This window comes from Chaetodon auriga, chromosome 22, assembly GCF_051107435.1.
Source record: "Chaetodon auriga isolate fChaAug3 chromosome 22, fChaAug3.hap1, whole genome shotgun sequence".
Taxonomy (NCBI): Eukaryota; Metazoa; Chordata; class Actinopteri; order Chaetodontiformes; family Chaetodontidae; genus Chaetodon; species Chaetodon auriga.
In genome coordinates, this window is record NC_135095.1 from 17,016,308 (window position 1) to 17,033,937 (window position 17,630).

At 47.5% G+C, this 17,630-nt stretch overlaps 1 protein-coding gene across 28 annotated transcripts in view; it reads right to left on the reverse strand.

Moving 5' to 3' along the window:
- celf2 (cugbp, Elav-like family member 2) overlaps positions 1-17,630 on the reverse strand; it is a 179,177-nt gene that overhangs the window by 109,285 nt on the left and 52,262 nt on the right. For 4 of the 28 annotated variants that reach the window (XM_076722782.1, XM_076722786.1, XM_076722780.1 and 1 more), the window contains exon 1: positions 6,882-7,296. The exons of 14 other annotated variants lie outside the window; for them this stretch is intronic. In XM_076722782.1, the coding sequence (XP_076578897.1) occupies positions 6,882-6,958 (77 nt within the window). In that variant the 5' untranslated portion in view covers positions 6,959-7,296. Of the gene's footprint in view, positions 1-6,881; positions 7,363-17,630 lie in introns of those variants that run through there. 10 more of the 28 variants (XM_076722790.1, XM_076722776.1, XM_076722770.1 and 7 more) reach the window with 8 other exon arrangements.

A 17,630-nucleotide genomic window follows, 5' to 3' on the forward strand; every position in this document is an offset into this window, starting at 1 on the left:
ACAGTAAAACCCTCAACCCTGGCGACTAGTGAATAATACCACCAACTAATGCAGGTAAGTCTATCCCTCTCTGTAATTCTGATGGCTCTTTTAGCTGAACAAGAGCCTCAGTCCACGAATGTTGCTCCTAATCCAAATTCCTCTCCTTCTCCACAATAATGAGCTCCTCTCAGACTCAAGAGTTGACAGAGGTAAAGCATTTAGCACGCTTGAATGGAGAAAGAGGGAGAGAGTGGGAGTGCAGAGAGAAAGAGAGGAAGATACAGGCCAAAGAGGGATAAAGCGAGGGATGGGGGAAGAAGGGGTAGAAAAAATCTACTGAGACATGCATGAGGTAAGCTCTCCCTCTGGCAAGGCAGAGTAATGCCGCGGCACAGTACAAATGCAATGGCTGACTATTGAGAATGAGAGGAAAGAAAGGAAGCAGAGGAAGGAGGGAAAGAGACAGAGGGAGGAAGGGGTGGTGCAGAAGAGAGATATACATAAACCAAGAGGGGAAGAGAGATCATCATTGTGTTCTCTTAGTCTCTGAGGATTCAGTTATTTTTCTGCCCATCACTACAGCCCAGGGACATGATGTGAATAAAGTGGGGCCTGTGTTTGTGTTTGCCCGAGTGTGTGTGTGTGTGTGTGTGTCTGTGCGTGTCACGTGATGTGTATTCTGCGTATTTATGTGGGTGGCGATGTGTGTATGCAGCACTGAAAGTATGTGCATGCTTCATTCGTTTCAAGGCCAAGTGATGAAATACTCCCCTCAGAAAACAGAAGACTGGCACACACACACAACACTGTCTTACTCACACATACAATTGCACACAAAATACTCTCTTTGCACAGCTCAGTTCATGAGGTAAAGTGTGTGAAAGTGTGCGTGCGTCTTTGTGTGCTGTTTGAACGTGTACTTGACTTGAATAAGCAAACCAAAGAGCTGGAGACAAATGTAATAACGTACTGTGGAAACAAGAATCAAGGGAGATGGATAGAGAAGCTAACGCTAAGCTAACCGTTCCTGAGGAGCCAAATCAATTAATCAGTAAAACGGTAAAAAAAAAATGGAAAGTACCAAACTGAAGAGACAAGGGAGGGATGTGAAAAAAAACACAAGTTCTGCAGACCTTGAACGCACCGCTGACAGAAAAGAGTAATGAGACAATCGTGAGATCATCAGCGTGTGGAGGCTGCACACGCTCACAAACACATGCAGAATAAGCAAAACACATGTTCAGGCGCACATTCAGTGCAATAAACACACCGGCGTGTTTAACAGCCGTCATCAAATCCCCACAAAAGCAGCAATTTTTGCACCATCACTGTCACATCTGCCGGTGTGTCACAGTCTGCAGATCAGATTCATGCATGGCTGCGCTTGTTAGCTAGCCTCTGGTCAACTAGCATCTGCAACTGCTGTAAAGCTGAGTTTACTCAAAGCTGGTTTTAATTCCCACTTTCTGAAAAGCTTAAACACATTCCTGGGGTTTTATGTCCTTATTATAAGCCAAATGTGTATCCACCTCTGTGCTGAGGAGTAAAATTTTATGGAAAAATGAAGCATTATTTTGTTAGCATCCACCTGCTGCAGCTCTTACAGGATATCTTGTTGAAAACTCCAAATTTCTGTCGATATTCTGAGTTAAATGGATTTCTGCTGCTGAGCAAGTAGACGTTCACCTGCTCATTTAAACCCAGAAACAGCACAAAACATTTTGTTATTTAGCAAGATATGCCACTAGAAACACTGCGAGGCTAAATGGGACCTGTAGTTCCTGAATGCTAACAAACTGATCACTGTTACTTATTTCAGTAGCAGGTTAGCTTTTTAGCTGAGGCCGACAACCTGTTCAGCTAGCCAGATGCTAGCTGAACAGAGGCTGGCTTGATGAAAAAGTAATGACTCAAGCTCTCTTTAGACAGTACCAGAGGTTAGCTTGCGTGCTAGATAAAGCTCTTGTTACTGCAGTAACAAACTAGCTAGCTTGCTAGCTTCAGCTAACAGTCAACACAAAGGGTTTTCAAACTGCAATTTTAGTAGCGGAGCTGCGTCAGCTAACACTATAGCTTTCTTGAATTTGGATGGTGCTTTGTGACTCTTTACTGTCAAATTTCAAGGAAGTTTATAATGATTTTAAATGAAGTGAATTTCAGTGTGACAGCTGTGTGTTGTTTCCGTGCAGAGCACACACACACACAGGAAGTGAAACTGAAGGCCCACACACACAACTACCCATACAATCATGACATACAAGGATGCCTGTTGATCCCGCCGTGCATCCACGCACACACACCTGCTCGTGCGCAACCACACCCCCGCCGCACACACACATCCACGGCGAGACCTCAGACACACGGTCGCGATACATCACCACCTACACACGGCAGTGTCAGCCACAGACAACTGCTCCTGAGCCCCAGCAGAGCGAAGACATTCATCATTATGACAACACACACACACACACACACACACACACACACACACACGCACACGTTGAGAGAAAACGACATGAAACAACGCTGCAGCCGGCGATGCGTGAAGACGACTCCATCACATCATACATCACGCGTACTGTACGTGTTTCCCGCCTAAATAACAACATTATGAACAAAAACAGTCATAACAGAAACGACTGAGGGCTTCTTCTTCTTCTTCTTCTTCTTCTTCTGCTGATGCATTTCGCCTCATTCCTCTACGTGTGTGTGTGTATGTGTGTGTGTGATGCTCACAATAGAGGATGAAGAGGCCTCTGTCTGCTGCTTGGGAGGAAGATAAAACCACCACAACCACTACCGATTCTCTTTTTTCCTCACACTTTCTCTTAATCTCCACATCAGATAAGACACAATTCAAATCCGACCAGCTGTCCAGGGAGTCATACGCTGTCAAACCATCACTCCTCTTCCCTCTTTCACACCTTCCCCCCCTGTAAATCTCCTCTCCCAGTCTGCCCATGTCAATTTCCACCCTCCTCTCATCTCTCCTTCCTCCTCACTTCACATATTCATTCATCTCAAATATCGGTCAGATCGTCTATATCGGCTATGAATCAGCCAGAAACTGTTATCTGCCTTTTACATAATGATTAAGATGCAGTTTTGTTTGATTACTTGTTCATCAGTGTATAATTAATTGATTGAATGAAGCTCTTAACCTGAACTGACCTGCACAACAGCCACAAGGATATTACAGAGTTTTTGGTGGTTATTGTGGCTTTTATGAAAAATAGATGCAGTTTTCAGCTTTTTGTGTTTACGTCGTGTCTAAATGCGCAGCCTTGGACTGTGGTCCGCCTGAGATGTCAAATTCAGGGGGAAAAGTCCTGGAAACGTTCATGTTTTTGCAACCCTGCTTTTTGGGAAGCCAGGGCCCATTATGAAAAACATCATTTTAGACACACATCGAGTGGTAGAAATCTGCAAATCCTCTTCCAACCTGACCGTTTCTCTTTGCTGAAATCCTGCAGGGAACGCCTGATTTTGCAACTCTTCCGATCACCAGATTGCAATTTCCTCCAAAGTGGCATTTGTAAAGCGTCCAGAGCTAAATTATTTTCGTGGGTTTTACTGAAGTCTTCTGGTGGATTTTCAGAAGATTTGATGAGTGCAACATGTGACATGCAAATTGAAATAGATTCGGCGGTTGTGGTAGACGAGCCTTCTCTTGCACCTCCGCCTAAACCTCCGGGTCCGGCCGTCCCACCCTCTCAAACTAAACACACTATACATTTCTCATGAGAGCCCATGTGTTGTTTGTCACAGGACCCTTTCAGCTGTTGCGTTCATGATTTGTGTTCTTTCAGGCTTGGAGGGGTTCAGTAAAGAGAACCAGCGGGCAGCTTTACATTTTCCCTCTGAACGCAGCAGTGGGCGGTCTGCAGGTGGTGGGCTGTGTGCACAATTGGTGAGAAAGTGGCATTTTTGCGTCTTCCTCTGCAGACATGTCCTTGTTAAAGTCAGCAAACTCCTGAGCTTATTCACTTGAATTTGGGCTACGCATTCAGTCATTGCTGAGTAGTGTCCTAGAAGTGTGATAGACCCTGAAGAACCGTATGATTTGGTACCAGATGGGGATTCAACATGGAGCCGGAGGAGGTGAGGGGGTCACATATTTCCCAGAGAGCGACCCCAGTCTAGGCTTCGGGGTTGAAGCTGCAGAGGAAAGCAAAGGGCAGAGGTCCTGCTCCATTTTTCCTGATTCTCTCACTTTACCCCCTCTTCACGTTTCCAGCCCTGATAGGACTGGATAGAGAGAGATTACACTGTTAGTTCCACTTAGTTCTCAAATGATCTCAGCTAATATTTGTCAAGTCTGATGTTGTCAGGGGCTGTCAGTGTCAAACGGGGGAGTCGCTACAGGAAGCGGCGAGGCCTGGGAAGGGAACGCGGCTAATTCCGGACCTAAACAGACTCGTCAGGGATCGGGAAGAGAGAGAATTTCAATAATGTATGGCGGGGAAGGACGTGAATGCAAATTTTTACATTGCGACTGGAAAATAGTGCCGTTAAACACGTCGACTGAGTCAAAAGATCACCGAGAGTGCCTCTTGCGAGCTAAATAGCCCGGCTCAAGAGGCGTGTTTGCGTAAATACAAAGTGTCATCTCCATAAGCTCTATCTGGTTCAACCTGTCCGCCTCCTCACCGGCTGGGTAAGAGGGCACAGATAGGCCTGTCTAATGCCGGTGACACACATAATTCATAAATCCCTCACTCCGGGGCAGATATACCCGCAACCGGTGATGCAAGACACATCAGAGGGAGAAAGAGAAGTGTGGCTGGAAGTATGATGGCTTCCTCGTCCACCCCCGCCGGTCGTACGCGGGGCCCACGCCGTCAGAGGCGATGACACTGATTAATGAGAAGGCCGTCTCATCACGGGAGCATCTGGGTAATAGACTACATGGAGAGTCAATGGAGGGAGGCTCTGCGGGGTAAAGTGCACGCCCTGGTCTTATATCAATGGCGGTGGAAACAAGAATATGAGTAATTCTGGTTTTCTAACATGAAGCGCTTGTTATTTTTGATCTCCTGCGGTATAATCCTGTAATATCACAATGATGATGAAGAGCAGCGGCTCCCACCCTGCTTTTGTTTGTCTCCTTATGAAGAGGACAGTCCAGAGGCTGGGGACACAGAGCATCTCTGCGCTTCTTCACAGTGAGTCTATGGTGATACTGTAAGGAAGACGTGATATTCCAATAATAATCTCACAGTGACTCATAGTATGTCTGTGCCTTGTTTATAATAATGATTCATACTGCATCTGTAACACTCAGTCCATAAGCACAGCTGCTTTACGGTCCTGTGTTATTATAATCTCTATATGATATTCTTACAGCGAATTGTAGTTAGCCTGAAGTACAAAACTGTGGTTTAACTGTCCCTAAATGGTCTATATGGAATTTTTATAGGCTAGCTAACGATGACACAGCTCTTCCTATGATATTTATGAAAAGAAAACAGTTTTTCTAAAATATTTCAATAATACTCTCATGGCGACCAACAATATATGTAGTCTTCAAGTGTCTTTATCCACACGTCCATGGTATAAACGCAGTATTTGTTTAGCATTTCGTGGTACGATCAGTGAGTTTGCAGTGAAAACACAGTATTTCATGGCCTGTAGAATCATGTCCATCTCCAGCTGCTGCATCATTTTATAAGTTTGGACATATTTGTACAGTATCCTTAAATGTCCTGCGTAATGAGTCTGCTGAATCTGTTTTTCATAATGCCTCCCACACACACACACACACACACACACACACACACACACACACACACACACACACACACACACACACACCATATTCACACTTCGTTTGCTCTATTCTTTCTCCTCATGAGTCACCAGAAGTTAAGCGCATCATGCGAACACACACTGCAGGTTTCACCCTGAAAGAAAGGAGAGACCTTCATCATGAGAAGATGAAAGGAGGAACTATGCATCGTCTGCAGGGAAAAAAAGAACACGATCCATCAGCAACTCGGCGCTGTGAGCTGAGGGGACATAAGTGGGACATGCACTGTGGAAAAAAACGCATGACCATGATGTCGGGATGAAAACCTCCCTTTGTCCCTGCTCGAGAAATTCCGGACTTTTAACTGAATCACGGCAAATCCAATTGAAACACACGGGATAGCAGTCACCCATGCATTCCTGCGTGCTCTCAAAAAAGCCTCTGTGCTGCTTCTCCTCCGCTATTCACTGTGTTTTTCTGCAAACGCTTCCCGATGGCTGAGTGAAATCAGTCTCATGTGACTCCCGTCGTCCACCCTCGCGCTTTCCCACCCAGCGGAGAGGACAGAGAGACCGACTCTGTGGTCTTTATGCGTCTCAGCGCGGTGCGCTCCCACAGCCGGCTGCACGGTCCCGAGCCCAGCGTCTCCAGCCCGGCAAGACCCGGGAAATCAGGGCGGCTGCCGCAAATCAAAGCAACTTCCCCTCCTCTGTTCCACGGAGCGAGATGGGAAGCCGATGCTCGAAATGCGCTCGGAGTCTAAAACCTTACAACAATTTGACGACACGCAGCAGATGATACAGCTTCATAAAGACAAGGTTTATTCACGGCGGTAGCATTAAGTCCCCATAATGGCGTTCATTCATCACCATCCTGTCTATAGCTGATAACAGCCCCGGGCGCTCCTGCGATCCCCGCACAATTTATCGACGGATATTAATAACAACAAGCCATAACTAACACAATAACACACAGATACAGTCATGCCGGCAGCAGCGTTAATTGTGACCCCGATTCCAGTCACATATCCAGCAGCGGAGCAACATTTCCACATCGGACAGCTGCTTTTTTCAGGAGGAGTAAGAAAAAAAAAAAAAAACAGGAAAAAAAAAATCAAAGCGAGAAAGAGAAAGAGATGCAAATAACTCACATTCTGTCTCCGGGAACAAGCAGGCGGCTCTCCACCATCATATCGGGCAGAAAATCCAGATTGTAGGATGAAGTCATGTTGCCTGCCTGCCTGCCCTGTGTATATGTGCGTACAGTAGCGTGTGTTTGTGTGTGTGTGTATGTGTGTGTGTGTGCGCCTCCGCCGCTGTGCGCCCTGCCTGATAAATAAAGGCGCGTCGCTCTCGCCCAAACTGCGCCTGGCCGCGGAGACGGAGAGGGACAGGTGCAAGAGCCAAGGCCTCCCCAAAGGCGGTTGTAGCCAGCCGCACACACTCTGTCCGCATCCAGCAGTTGTCACATTCTCCTCTCCCTCTCCCCCATTCGCTTCTTTCTCCTGCTTTTCTTCCGCCGGTCCTGTCTGGAAATCCGCTCTGCAACGGCGCAACTGACGGACTGTTGGAGAACCAGGTGCCGAGTCTGGGAGGCGTGGCGCATAACGCTGCAGCTGATCTTTAACTATTAGGTCTCCTCAGCCACAGACGTCTTTAACCAGTGCATGTCTTTAACCATTAGGCGTCATTACGGCCAGATGTGCTCCATCTCCACGCATTAGGACGCATTAGCATTTAAAACAGGAGGCGGCTTAAATCATTTAGATGTTCTTCACCACAACAGATTCTTATTCAACACGCATCCTTTAACCACTGGATATAATTAACCATAGGTATCTAAATGTCAAGATAGATTAACCACTAAGCATCTTTTTTTTTTCATCAGACAAACATCTTCTGGGAAATATTTAATATTGAGGACGCGGGTACCTTTGTCATTAACCTTTAATACTAATTTGCGCATCACAAACAGGATGCTTGAGAGATTTCCCTGAAAGTTGCTAAAACTATAATAAGAAGCAGCAACAGAGGACGACGTGCAGGATCTTATTGTCTTGTAAAAGCAGCTGCTGACTGTCGTGGACATGATGCTCCTGATCTTTAAATGGGCGCAATAGAGGCCCCTCACTCATTTCAATGTGGCCAACGTGTTGATGCGGCTAAAAAACGAAATCAAGAAGTTCGTGTGAAATCATCTGGCGGCGGCAAATCAAACATGTGAGCGCTCCTTCCTGGTCTTTGTAACATGTCTTCTGTTTTTCTGGGGCGAGCAAACGTCGCTGTGATTATTTTCCTGAGCTGTAAAACACAAACCGCCGTGCAGTTTTTAGGCGTCTGATAAACCTTCAGACTCATGCATCATTATTCCAACCTGCTTTCCTGGATCATATTTCATTATCTCACAGATACCACCCACACTAACGCATCCCCTTGAGTTTTTTTTTTTTAATGCAGGGCTTTTTGGCCTGACTGCTCAGTAAATACATCGCACACATCATGATGCAGAGCATATGAACTGCAGCCTGTTGGAGGAGAACATCACAGACGCTTCAGTGCGGTGACTTAATGAAAGCATGGCCGGTTAGGTGATTTACAACCAAATGAGTTGGCCAAATTTGGAGAGGTGCAATTACGCGTGGGGGTAGTGTGGTAATAATGAACCAGCCCATAATTTCCTGCAAACTTGCTGACTCTATTTTACGGCGCGTTAATTGTGTGGATCCCGTATGCCTCCCCGTGGAACCGGAGTGGGCTTGAACGCACCCCTGTGCAGCACGTCTACCAGGTTGCCCCACTTCCTCCCTCCTCGGAGGAAAGAGGGGAGGCACTCCAGTAAAATAATGAGCCTCTCTTAGACCGAGAGAGGCGGCTCTCTGGGGGAAGAATATGAGTATCTGGGTCAATGGGAAAAAAAAAAATGTGCTCAGTGTGCACACATACAGCAGGGCAAGTGTATGGCGTGGGTGGGACTTGGCCCGCGGCTCTGCCCGTGGGTCAGCTTGCATGTTTACTTGCAAGGACCGGGGTCAGAGTATGGATGGGAAGGCTGATCCTGCATCAGCGCCTCAGGGCTCGCAGAGTCCCAGGAGCGGGGACGATGCTGCTCGTCTCACCGCGCTTGACCCCTCACAGAACGAGGGTTCGCGCAGGACATTATTTAACCAACTGCTGCATCATAATGGGCCGCGTTCCCGTCTCAGGGTTTCATGTTTTCAGGCCTGAACTGATGCTCATGGCTGTTGTTTCAGATGCTGCCTCATAACCCAAATCCAGCATGTTTATGAACTGACGGCAGCATCACACAAGGTGACAGTAGAAGAAGACATCAGAATAATCTGTGCGCCTGCTATTCCCCTGCTTCCTTCCAGCGGATTTCGGATACGCCGCCTCGTCTTATCTCCCTCTTCCTTGTCTAAATAGCACATCAGATGTTGCAGCCATGTTAGAATTCGCCCAAATAAAAATCTATTCTTATGGAATCTCATGCAAATGGTTTTATTTGTACGGCTTTTGCAAAATCAGTGGAAGATTTCCGCCTCCGCCACCGCACAATGGAGGTGAACTGAGGCGCTCAAAGCATTGAAAAACTACCTTTCAGCGGCCATTTGCCTTTCCGGAAACTGTGTCCTGTTACCTTGGAAAATCAACAGAGCTCAGTGCTAATAGTTTTCATTGAAGCTGCTCTCTGATGAAGAAATAGTTCCTATGAAGAAGGTCGACAATGTATTCTTGTTCTTAAAATGTGGAGAACTGAAACAGAAGCTGTCGACGTGCCTCCATAGAGCTGCAGTTTTATAATCTGGACCGTTACAGACTGGTATCAGGACATGTCGGGGCTTGTCCATGCAGACAACCTCCAAACTGCAATTTAAGCATTCAAACACAAACCTGAACGCGGTCAAGTTCAACCACATCACGCCTTCCGCTGAGAATGACAGCGCTCGCTATTACCACTACATGAGAGACTTGAATGATGATAATCATTGAATAACGCCGGGGATGATGGGAGGATGGCCCTGTGTTTGCCAAAGGCTCATGAACACCTGCCTCACCTCGTGCAGGCGCGTCGGCTGCTGCGTTGAAAATGCACGCGGTCGGAAAGGCGAGTAGCCCGGAACGCACGTTCTCATGTACGTCTGCTAAACAATCACGCAATCAGATCTCTCCGTTTGCCTCAAATTCCAAACAAATCTTTCCCTCCTGCTCGCCAAACAAAACGCATCCGTCCATTAATAAAACATGAACAATCTTCAACGTCGCCGCGTGAGACCGACAGCTTACAAGAGGAAAGCCGCGTTGTTTTAATACGCCATTTGTGTTGCAGCTGTTGAGCATTGCATTTAATATGATATATGTGTTTGCTAGCATGTGCGCACGTCCAGGAGAAGAGGCTGTAAAAAGCAGGTAATTTAAAGAGCGAATGTGCACTGGGCATCATTTGAATCACTATTATGTTATTTTGCCACCTTATAAAACTCCAGATGACTGAATGGAGAAGTCTAGTATTTCTGAAAACGATGACTTTTACTTACCTCCTTCAATCCACAGACATGCTTCACACTTTTTCTGTAACAGCGTGACCCTGAACAACCGCTAACAGTCAGGTCTACGGAGGACAAATCCTCACATCATGCTCTCCGCGCGACAATGGAGCATACATTGACAATGAAGGCCCGGGCTCTAGCCCCGGACCTTGGGATGCTTATTGACACTGAACTGGAAATGAATGGCCCGGTTCATGAATGAGAACGGGAACATGTTGGTCTCTGAGAGAGAACCACGGCGACAGAACAAGCCTGATGTTCCTTTCAGCGTCGTCAATGGATTCATGCTCAGGTGAAGCTTGGTGCTGCGCGAACTTTTTAACCTGCATGGAAAGACAAAGCCAGTCCATGAAGACAGGACGCTGACTGCTAAGGAGGGCCTCTCTGTTGACTGTCTATAGGTATATGAGTTAATCATATAGTTTAGAAAATATCAGAAAAGAGCGAAAATGTCTTATTTTGTCTGACCAACAGCCCAAATATATTCAATTCAAAATGATATGAAATAGAGAGAAGCAGCAAATCAACAGATTTGAGAATCTGAAACAACAAACTGTCAATAGTTTAAATCGTTCATCAGCAAGCTGTTGATTATTTTTGTAAATCACTTCATTAACTAATCATTTTTTCACTGGTCAATGTGATAAATGACAAGATGCATTTCATTAAACAGTAAGATTATCTGCTCTCGGATGTGTTTCTGTTGATCTTTGCCGAATCTCATCTTGATATTTTATGAGTTAAAGAGTTAAGAACGTGCTGCCATCGCGCCGTCCTCAAAGGTTCTGCAAGGCTGACAGTTAAACTATGAAAAGCTCTAATAATTAAGCACGGACGTCAGACTTTGGTTAAACTCTTGCTCTAAAATTTAAAAGATGAAATCCTGTGTTTGGGTGCAGAAGTCTGGCAGGTGGTGGGAACATAACGACACATCTGCTCAGTCCCCCCGAACCTTCAAATCTTGCTTCAATGCCAACTTTCCCAGACGAGATTTCACGAAACTCCGAGACATCACCTGCTCGTCACTGGCGATGGCGAGCAGGCCGCCGTATTTTGTGGTTGCATCCTCGGGACGGAGCCGCGTGCTGGAGCCTGCATCTCGCTCAGGGTCAGCGGTCAGATCCGGTGAACGTATCAGACACTGTGTTGTACCGTATTTTCTCCCTGCTGTTGCTGTTGTTCTGCTCTTTTCCCACCCTCACCCATCACCTCTCCTATCGCTCCATCTCTTCGCCCGGGGGCCCCATGTTCTCCCAGATCCCGCTCGTGGCAAGGTCTGCCTCTGCCCTCGCTTGCTCTCCTACTTTTGTCTTTCTCGCCTCTTCACTCTGTCTAGTTATTTCTGTCTTCTCTCCGCCTTCATCTCTCTCACCTCGGGCTGGAGGGGGGCTCAGCTGCCCGAACAATACAAATCGATCACTTAGAAAGGAGGAGAGGGGAGGGCGGAGGAGGAGGAGGAGACAGGGTGGAGGGAGGAAACAGAAAGAGACAAAGACGCGGGGCCAGAAGTAGGTGGTCTTACAGAGCGAATTAAAACAAAGAATCCTAAAGCAGCCGCGACGCTGCCGACCAGACTCTGTAAACCCTCATCCAGGCCTCTCTGTGCTTCCTCCTTCCTTTGCATCTCACCCACAGGAGAGGATTGTGGGTAGCTGATGGCGCCGGCTTTTCACACGTGAATATTTAATGAAGGGCTCATGAATAATTCAGAAAAGCAAGCAGCTGCGTTTGAGCCTAAGTGGACACGTGAGGAGCCCGAAACCAGACGGACCCCGACTGCTATCGTTCATCCTCGCAGCTCAAAAACTCCAGAAAAACGCATCCTGGTCGGCGCATGTTCAACCCGACACGTGTGTGCGTGTTTGCAGACGAGGCTGTTACTGAATGAAAGGCCGACGGAGGCGTCCCAATCGACTCTCCTCTACTTCCTTATTCTGTCCGACACAGAAGCTCAGACTGAAAACCAAACAGAAATAGAGCCGGAGTGGACGGACACTCCCCCACATCTCTCTCTAACACTCCCTCCATCACTCTCACTGACGCTCAATCTTCAAATCTCATTCCAATATTTACTGCCGCCCTCCTCTCTCCTCCATTTTCATGCTTTCATCCGTCCCTCTCCTCCATCACTCGCTCCACCTCTTTGTCACCGGTCCTTGCTGGACCCCCGGCTCCACCTGTGAGGCTGCAGCCTGGAAATGTTTGCTGACCTGCTTCTCACGCATCATGCAGATAGATTAGAAGAAGATTCTTCATGAAATTTGTTCCCTGCTTTTAACCTGCGGAGCAGCATCGGGCAGCAGCTCCAGCTCAACACCAGCACCTCCGTCATACACGCATGCAAAGGAGCAGAGAGCGCATGCCGCTCTGCAGAGAAAGGCCTGACCCCAGCCGAGGCTTCAGCCCAGGATCTTTCAACCACCACGCTGCGAGCGGTGTCTGAGCGTCGTAGCTTCAGTTAAAGCCCATCCAAAGTCCTCACAACCTTTACTGCTTCTCAATGAACTGAAAGGTTCCTTCAGCCCTTTGTTGTCTGTGATTCCACCACCAACTAAAGTCCTGCGATATTAGGCCAACTGGTCCACTGATGCATGAACTCCATGTTGATATGCCGAAGCACAGTGGACGAAAACAAGCTGCTTCAGTGCTCCCATAAAATCAGTTTGGACACTAAAGTGTGAGATCTGAAGCTCAAAGGTGCAACTTTTCTCGATGGATTATTTATTTACAATGGACGTAAATCCCAGACGAGATGAGCTCACGTGATCACAGACGGAGGACGTCCCGCTGATTTCAGCATCATCTGTTTGACGTCTGTGTGTCCTGATCTGACTGAGTTACGACTCTGAGAAGCAGGGTGTGACTTTTGACTGATTGGATGGATTAAAAAAAGCCCACCCTGTCCATGTGACCCTGACACACACACACACACACACACACACACACACACACACAGAGCGTTACAGGACATTCTGATCAAGTCCAACAGTGTCGAGCAAATACCTGCTGACCTGCTCACTGACCCTCACACACTAATGTCTGCACCGGTGGTCTCAACATGACTTAAAGTGCGGCTCTCTCTCTCTCTCTCTCTCTAACACACACACACACACACACACACACACACACACACACACACACACACACACACACACACACACACACACACACACTTGATGTCCTCTGCCCCTGAAGAGGCCTCCCGGCTATACTGTGCTGCTGTCTGCTAGTTTTAATGGTCTCTGCCAGACTGGACTGGACAACGCTCGGCCGCGCTGAAGTAGAAACAGACCGCTGCCGTCCAGGGAAAACCTCGTATCTCCAAACTCTCAACAAGATGACTTTGGGCTGGTTTTGGTTCGAGCACCTTCTTCTTTTAGGTTCGGACTGCGGGATCGTTCAGGATCTAATCAAGCAGAGTTTGAGCTCAGACATTAAATTCCTGACTTTGAGCTGTCTTCAGTCGAGTTTAAGACAGTCGTCACATCCTGTTTCATTCTTGTTTTACAGTGTCGTAGTCAAAGGTGACTTTTCAGTCTCCATGCTGTTAGCAGGTCAACTCGTGGTGCCGCTGAGCTTCCTTAACACGGAGCTGACATCCGACTCTCGACCACTTTGGGCTAGTTTTAAATGTGAGAGGCGAGGGCAGCGTTTCATTACTCTTTAGAGGGTTTAATTAGCCGCAGTAGTGGAAGAGCAAAAATCCTTAATGGAGCATATTCGTCTGTAATTTATCGAAGAACTGACAACCCGCCATATTTGGAGATACGGGGTTTTAACTTTAGCGCAGGCTGTGAGGAGCACACTTGTTCAGTGCAGTTCAGACCGACAATGGTGCACAACATTAATGCAGTTCTACTGAATTGCACAGTAAACCCCTAAAGCTGCTCTAAGTTGTGCACTCTGCAGTGATTTCTCCTCTCGATGCAAATGGAGGATGGAGGGATATTCTCCGGCCACTCAAAACACTGTACGCTCCACCTGCAGTGCACCGGAGCGCGCTCCAACTGTAATTGGCCATCGCATCGGTGACAGAGAGAGGCCCTCCATTCATCAACCCCCCTTCTCCATTCGTCTCTCTGCACCTTCGTCGCCAACTCCCACCGATCTCTCCCTCACTTTCCAATTTCTCCCCCTGCCTTCGCCCCACCCAGCCCATCCTCCCCTCCTTCCTCCACCTCTGTCCTCCTCCTCCTCCCTCTCTGCTCCTTTTCCTCATTAAAGTGGGACCCAGGCAGTAGCGGTCACTGCCTCTCATTTATTTTCATTTGAAACTGGTGCAGCTCCACTGATCCTCTGGGGCTGCAGGAGAGAGAGCAGGATGGTGTCATTCTGATAACAACTGACACACACACACACACACACACACACACACACACATTCAGAAAAACGGAGGATCACACATCGCCCGCACAGATACGCACACAATGGAAAGTAACCATTTGCAAATACACTCATGCGTGCACACATGCACACACACACACACACACACACACACAAAGGGAAGTGTGTATGCATCCGCCCGCAAATAGATGCACTTTCACACCCATTTCAATTCATTTCACGCACATATTCACACATTTCATGTACCTGCAAGCTCCCATGCTCTGTTCCCTCCCTCCTCTTTCACATATGCACCCTCTCCCTTCACCCCCCCCCCCCACCACCACCACCACCCCCCCACCTCCTCCCCTTGATTGTGTGAAGGTGATGATAGCAGGGTGCGAATCAGGGGCCGATAAACCTGCGCCCATTGTCACCTGGATGATTGGGAGTATCGATCTGCGCCCAGGCATTTGGCGCACGTGTGGCGAGTATTTGCCGGAGCCCGCCCCCCTCCCCCGCGCCCCCACTTCCTGTACGTGTGTGTCCATGCATTGTGTTAGAGCCGTGTCGAGAGCGGCCCTGCCTGACACTCTTTGATTGAAAAGGTGCTCTGCAGATTAAATCGTTGTAGCGGAGACGGGGCGCACTCACTTCACTGAGGTTGCGACGGCTGGTTTAGCAGATTCAAGAAGGCTGGGGGAGGATTGGGTGAGGTGGGGGGAGTGGGGAGGGCATTTTAATGCCCATTTGCCTGACCCATCTAATGGCAGAGAGAGGCAGTGACTCTAAACCACCGCTCATATTTGTAATAGGAGACTAATATCGTCCACGCCATTAGATAGGCACAGTGCATGGGGTGAGTGGGAGGGGACGCTTGGTTTAACGGCCAGCGCACCCAGAGGACAGGAAGGAAGAGGGAAGTGGAGGGGTGGAGCAAAAGAAGGCTAATATCAACTCTCACAGGAAAAACGTGATGATATGTCCACACATGCAGCAGAACGTGATGGCGTCTTTTCATCAGACCGTCGTTTCCTGATGAAGACTGCGTCCAGGCTCAGGCAGAGACACTGGAGTGTTTTAAGGCTGTTAAAAGCTCCCTTCAGAGGGACGAACAACATTACACGACTGCTTGCATCCACGTCTCATGAGCGGATTGAGCAGCAGTTAACATCATCAACAGTGAACGAATTAAAAGAAACTTATCACATCTAATATTTGGCGTGAAATCCTCTTCAGACAGTGTCATCAGCAGAGACTTGGTGCCGTCCCAGGTGACGCTCTGCCAGGCCTGGACAGCTGCCATCGTCACTTCTTGGAAGTGGATTGAAGGTGGCTGATTGGACTTGCGCCACTTGGCCCTAAAGACCACCTCGCCGCCTTGACTGCTGCTGCATCGTCCTAAAACGGGACCCGCGCTGGATGTGAACGTCCTCAACTTAAAGCTGAAAGTCAGCTCTTTAAGCTCATAGTCATCCAGGGCGTTAAAGATCGTATTAATGAGATTGTGCTCCATCTTTCTGGCTGCACGTTGCGTTATTTACTTCTGCACTGCAAAGGCTTTTCCCTCTGACGTACGCCGCCACATCAACCCGACCACAGTCACTCTACCGTCCCGCACACGGGCTAAACCTCTGGAAAATTTCCCCCGTGTTCCCCGCTCGGAGCAACCGCTTGATGCAGAAACCGTTCAAAGTCATATTTTTCATCGGGAAATTGCAAATGAAGTGCATGCCTCAAAAGCAGTTTCATTTGTCACCCAATGAAGCATTCACGGACTCAGTCAGTAAATTACGGTGCAATAAATTACTACCTGCAAACATCAATGAAATATGTTCACTCATTGCAAAACAAGTCAACCTCAGCATGACTGTTTTTCATGATCAGGTGCGCGGCAAACGCTTGTCTCAATCTTTTATGCAACAGGAGGGGAGTTCAGACAAAGTGCGACTGGTGGGGAATCAGTAACGGCACCTCCAGGTAAAACTGTGTAATTTTCAGGAAGATGGAGTACAGATGGAGTACAGTAGGGATGGTCACTGCTCCTCTTCGCCCTCCTTTCCTCCTCCTCCTCCTAATTCCCTCCATTCCTCAACAGTTTCACACACACAGAACAAGACATCCACCCCCCCCCACCCCCCCCCCGCTCATCCATCATCCCTCTGTTTGTGTACAAAACACACAAGAAATGAGACAGACCAGAATAAATGGAAATGAACAATAACAAAGACACAAAGTCAGGCCCTGTTTGTGCTTTTGAAAATGTCAGATCCTGTTGCGGTCCAGTGGGTACCTCTGCTCTTAATAAGGAGGCCCTTGCATGAATCCCTCTTAAATAATCAATGCCATAAATCAAAAACCTCAAGAATTTCTTTTTTTAAGGTCTTTGCCACCTTTGGCTGTGAATGCTGATAGAAACATGAATCAATGTCCTTCAATCTTGACAAAATAAGCAAAATCCTTGTTTACAAATCAATGAGTGTGACTGTAAAATGCTTAACGGCAACAAGCCTGAAATCCCCTCATACCAGCAGAGCTCGGCCCGGTCTTACATAAATGAACCAGCATCTTTACAATTCAGCAGATAACAGTCTGTTTGTCGCTCATGGAAAGGTTGAAAATTTGTTGTTTTCAAGGATTTAAAACTCCTGGAAATCTGAATTTTATTAGCAGAAGCCTCAGAATCAGCACCAGCACACTGAGACACTACAACTCCTGACACCAAGGAGAGGGGAAAGAATATAAACGATGCATATTCATGCATGTGTGGGCGGAATAATACAAAAATGCAAATCAGCTGCAGGGCAAACACAACAACTGTATGATAAGTACTGTATATAAATAAAAAAAAAAAACTGGATGGATCCATGATGTCAAAGGTGAACGACACTGAACTGCTGGAGATTTCACTTAAAAGCAGAGAGCTGCTGATGGCGCCGTCAGTCCGCTTTTACGCAGCCTCACATCTCAGCTTTAACTGCTCGTCCTGGACATGACGCCGCTAACACGGCAGCAGGAGGTTTGAATAGA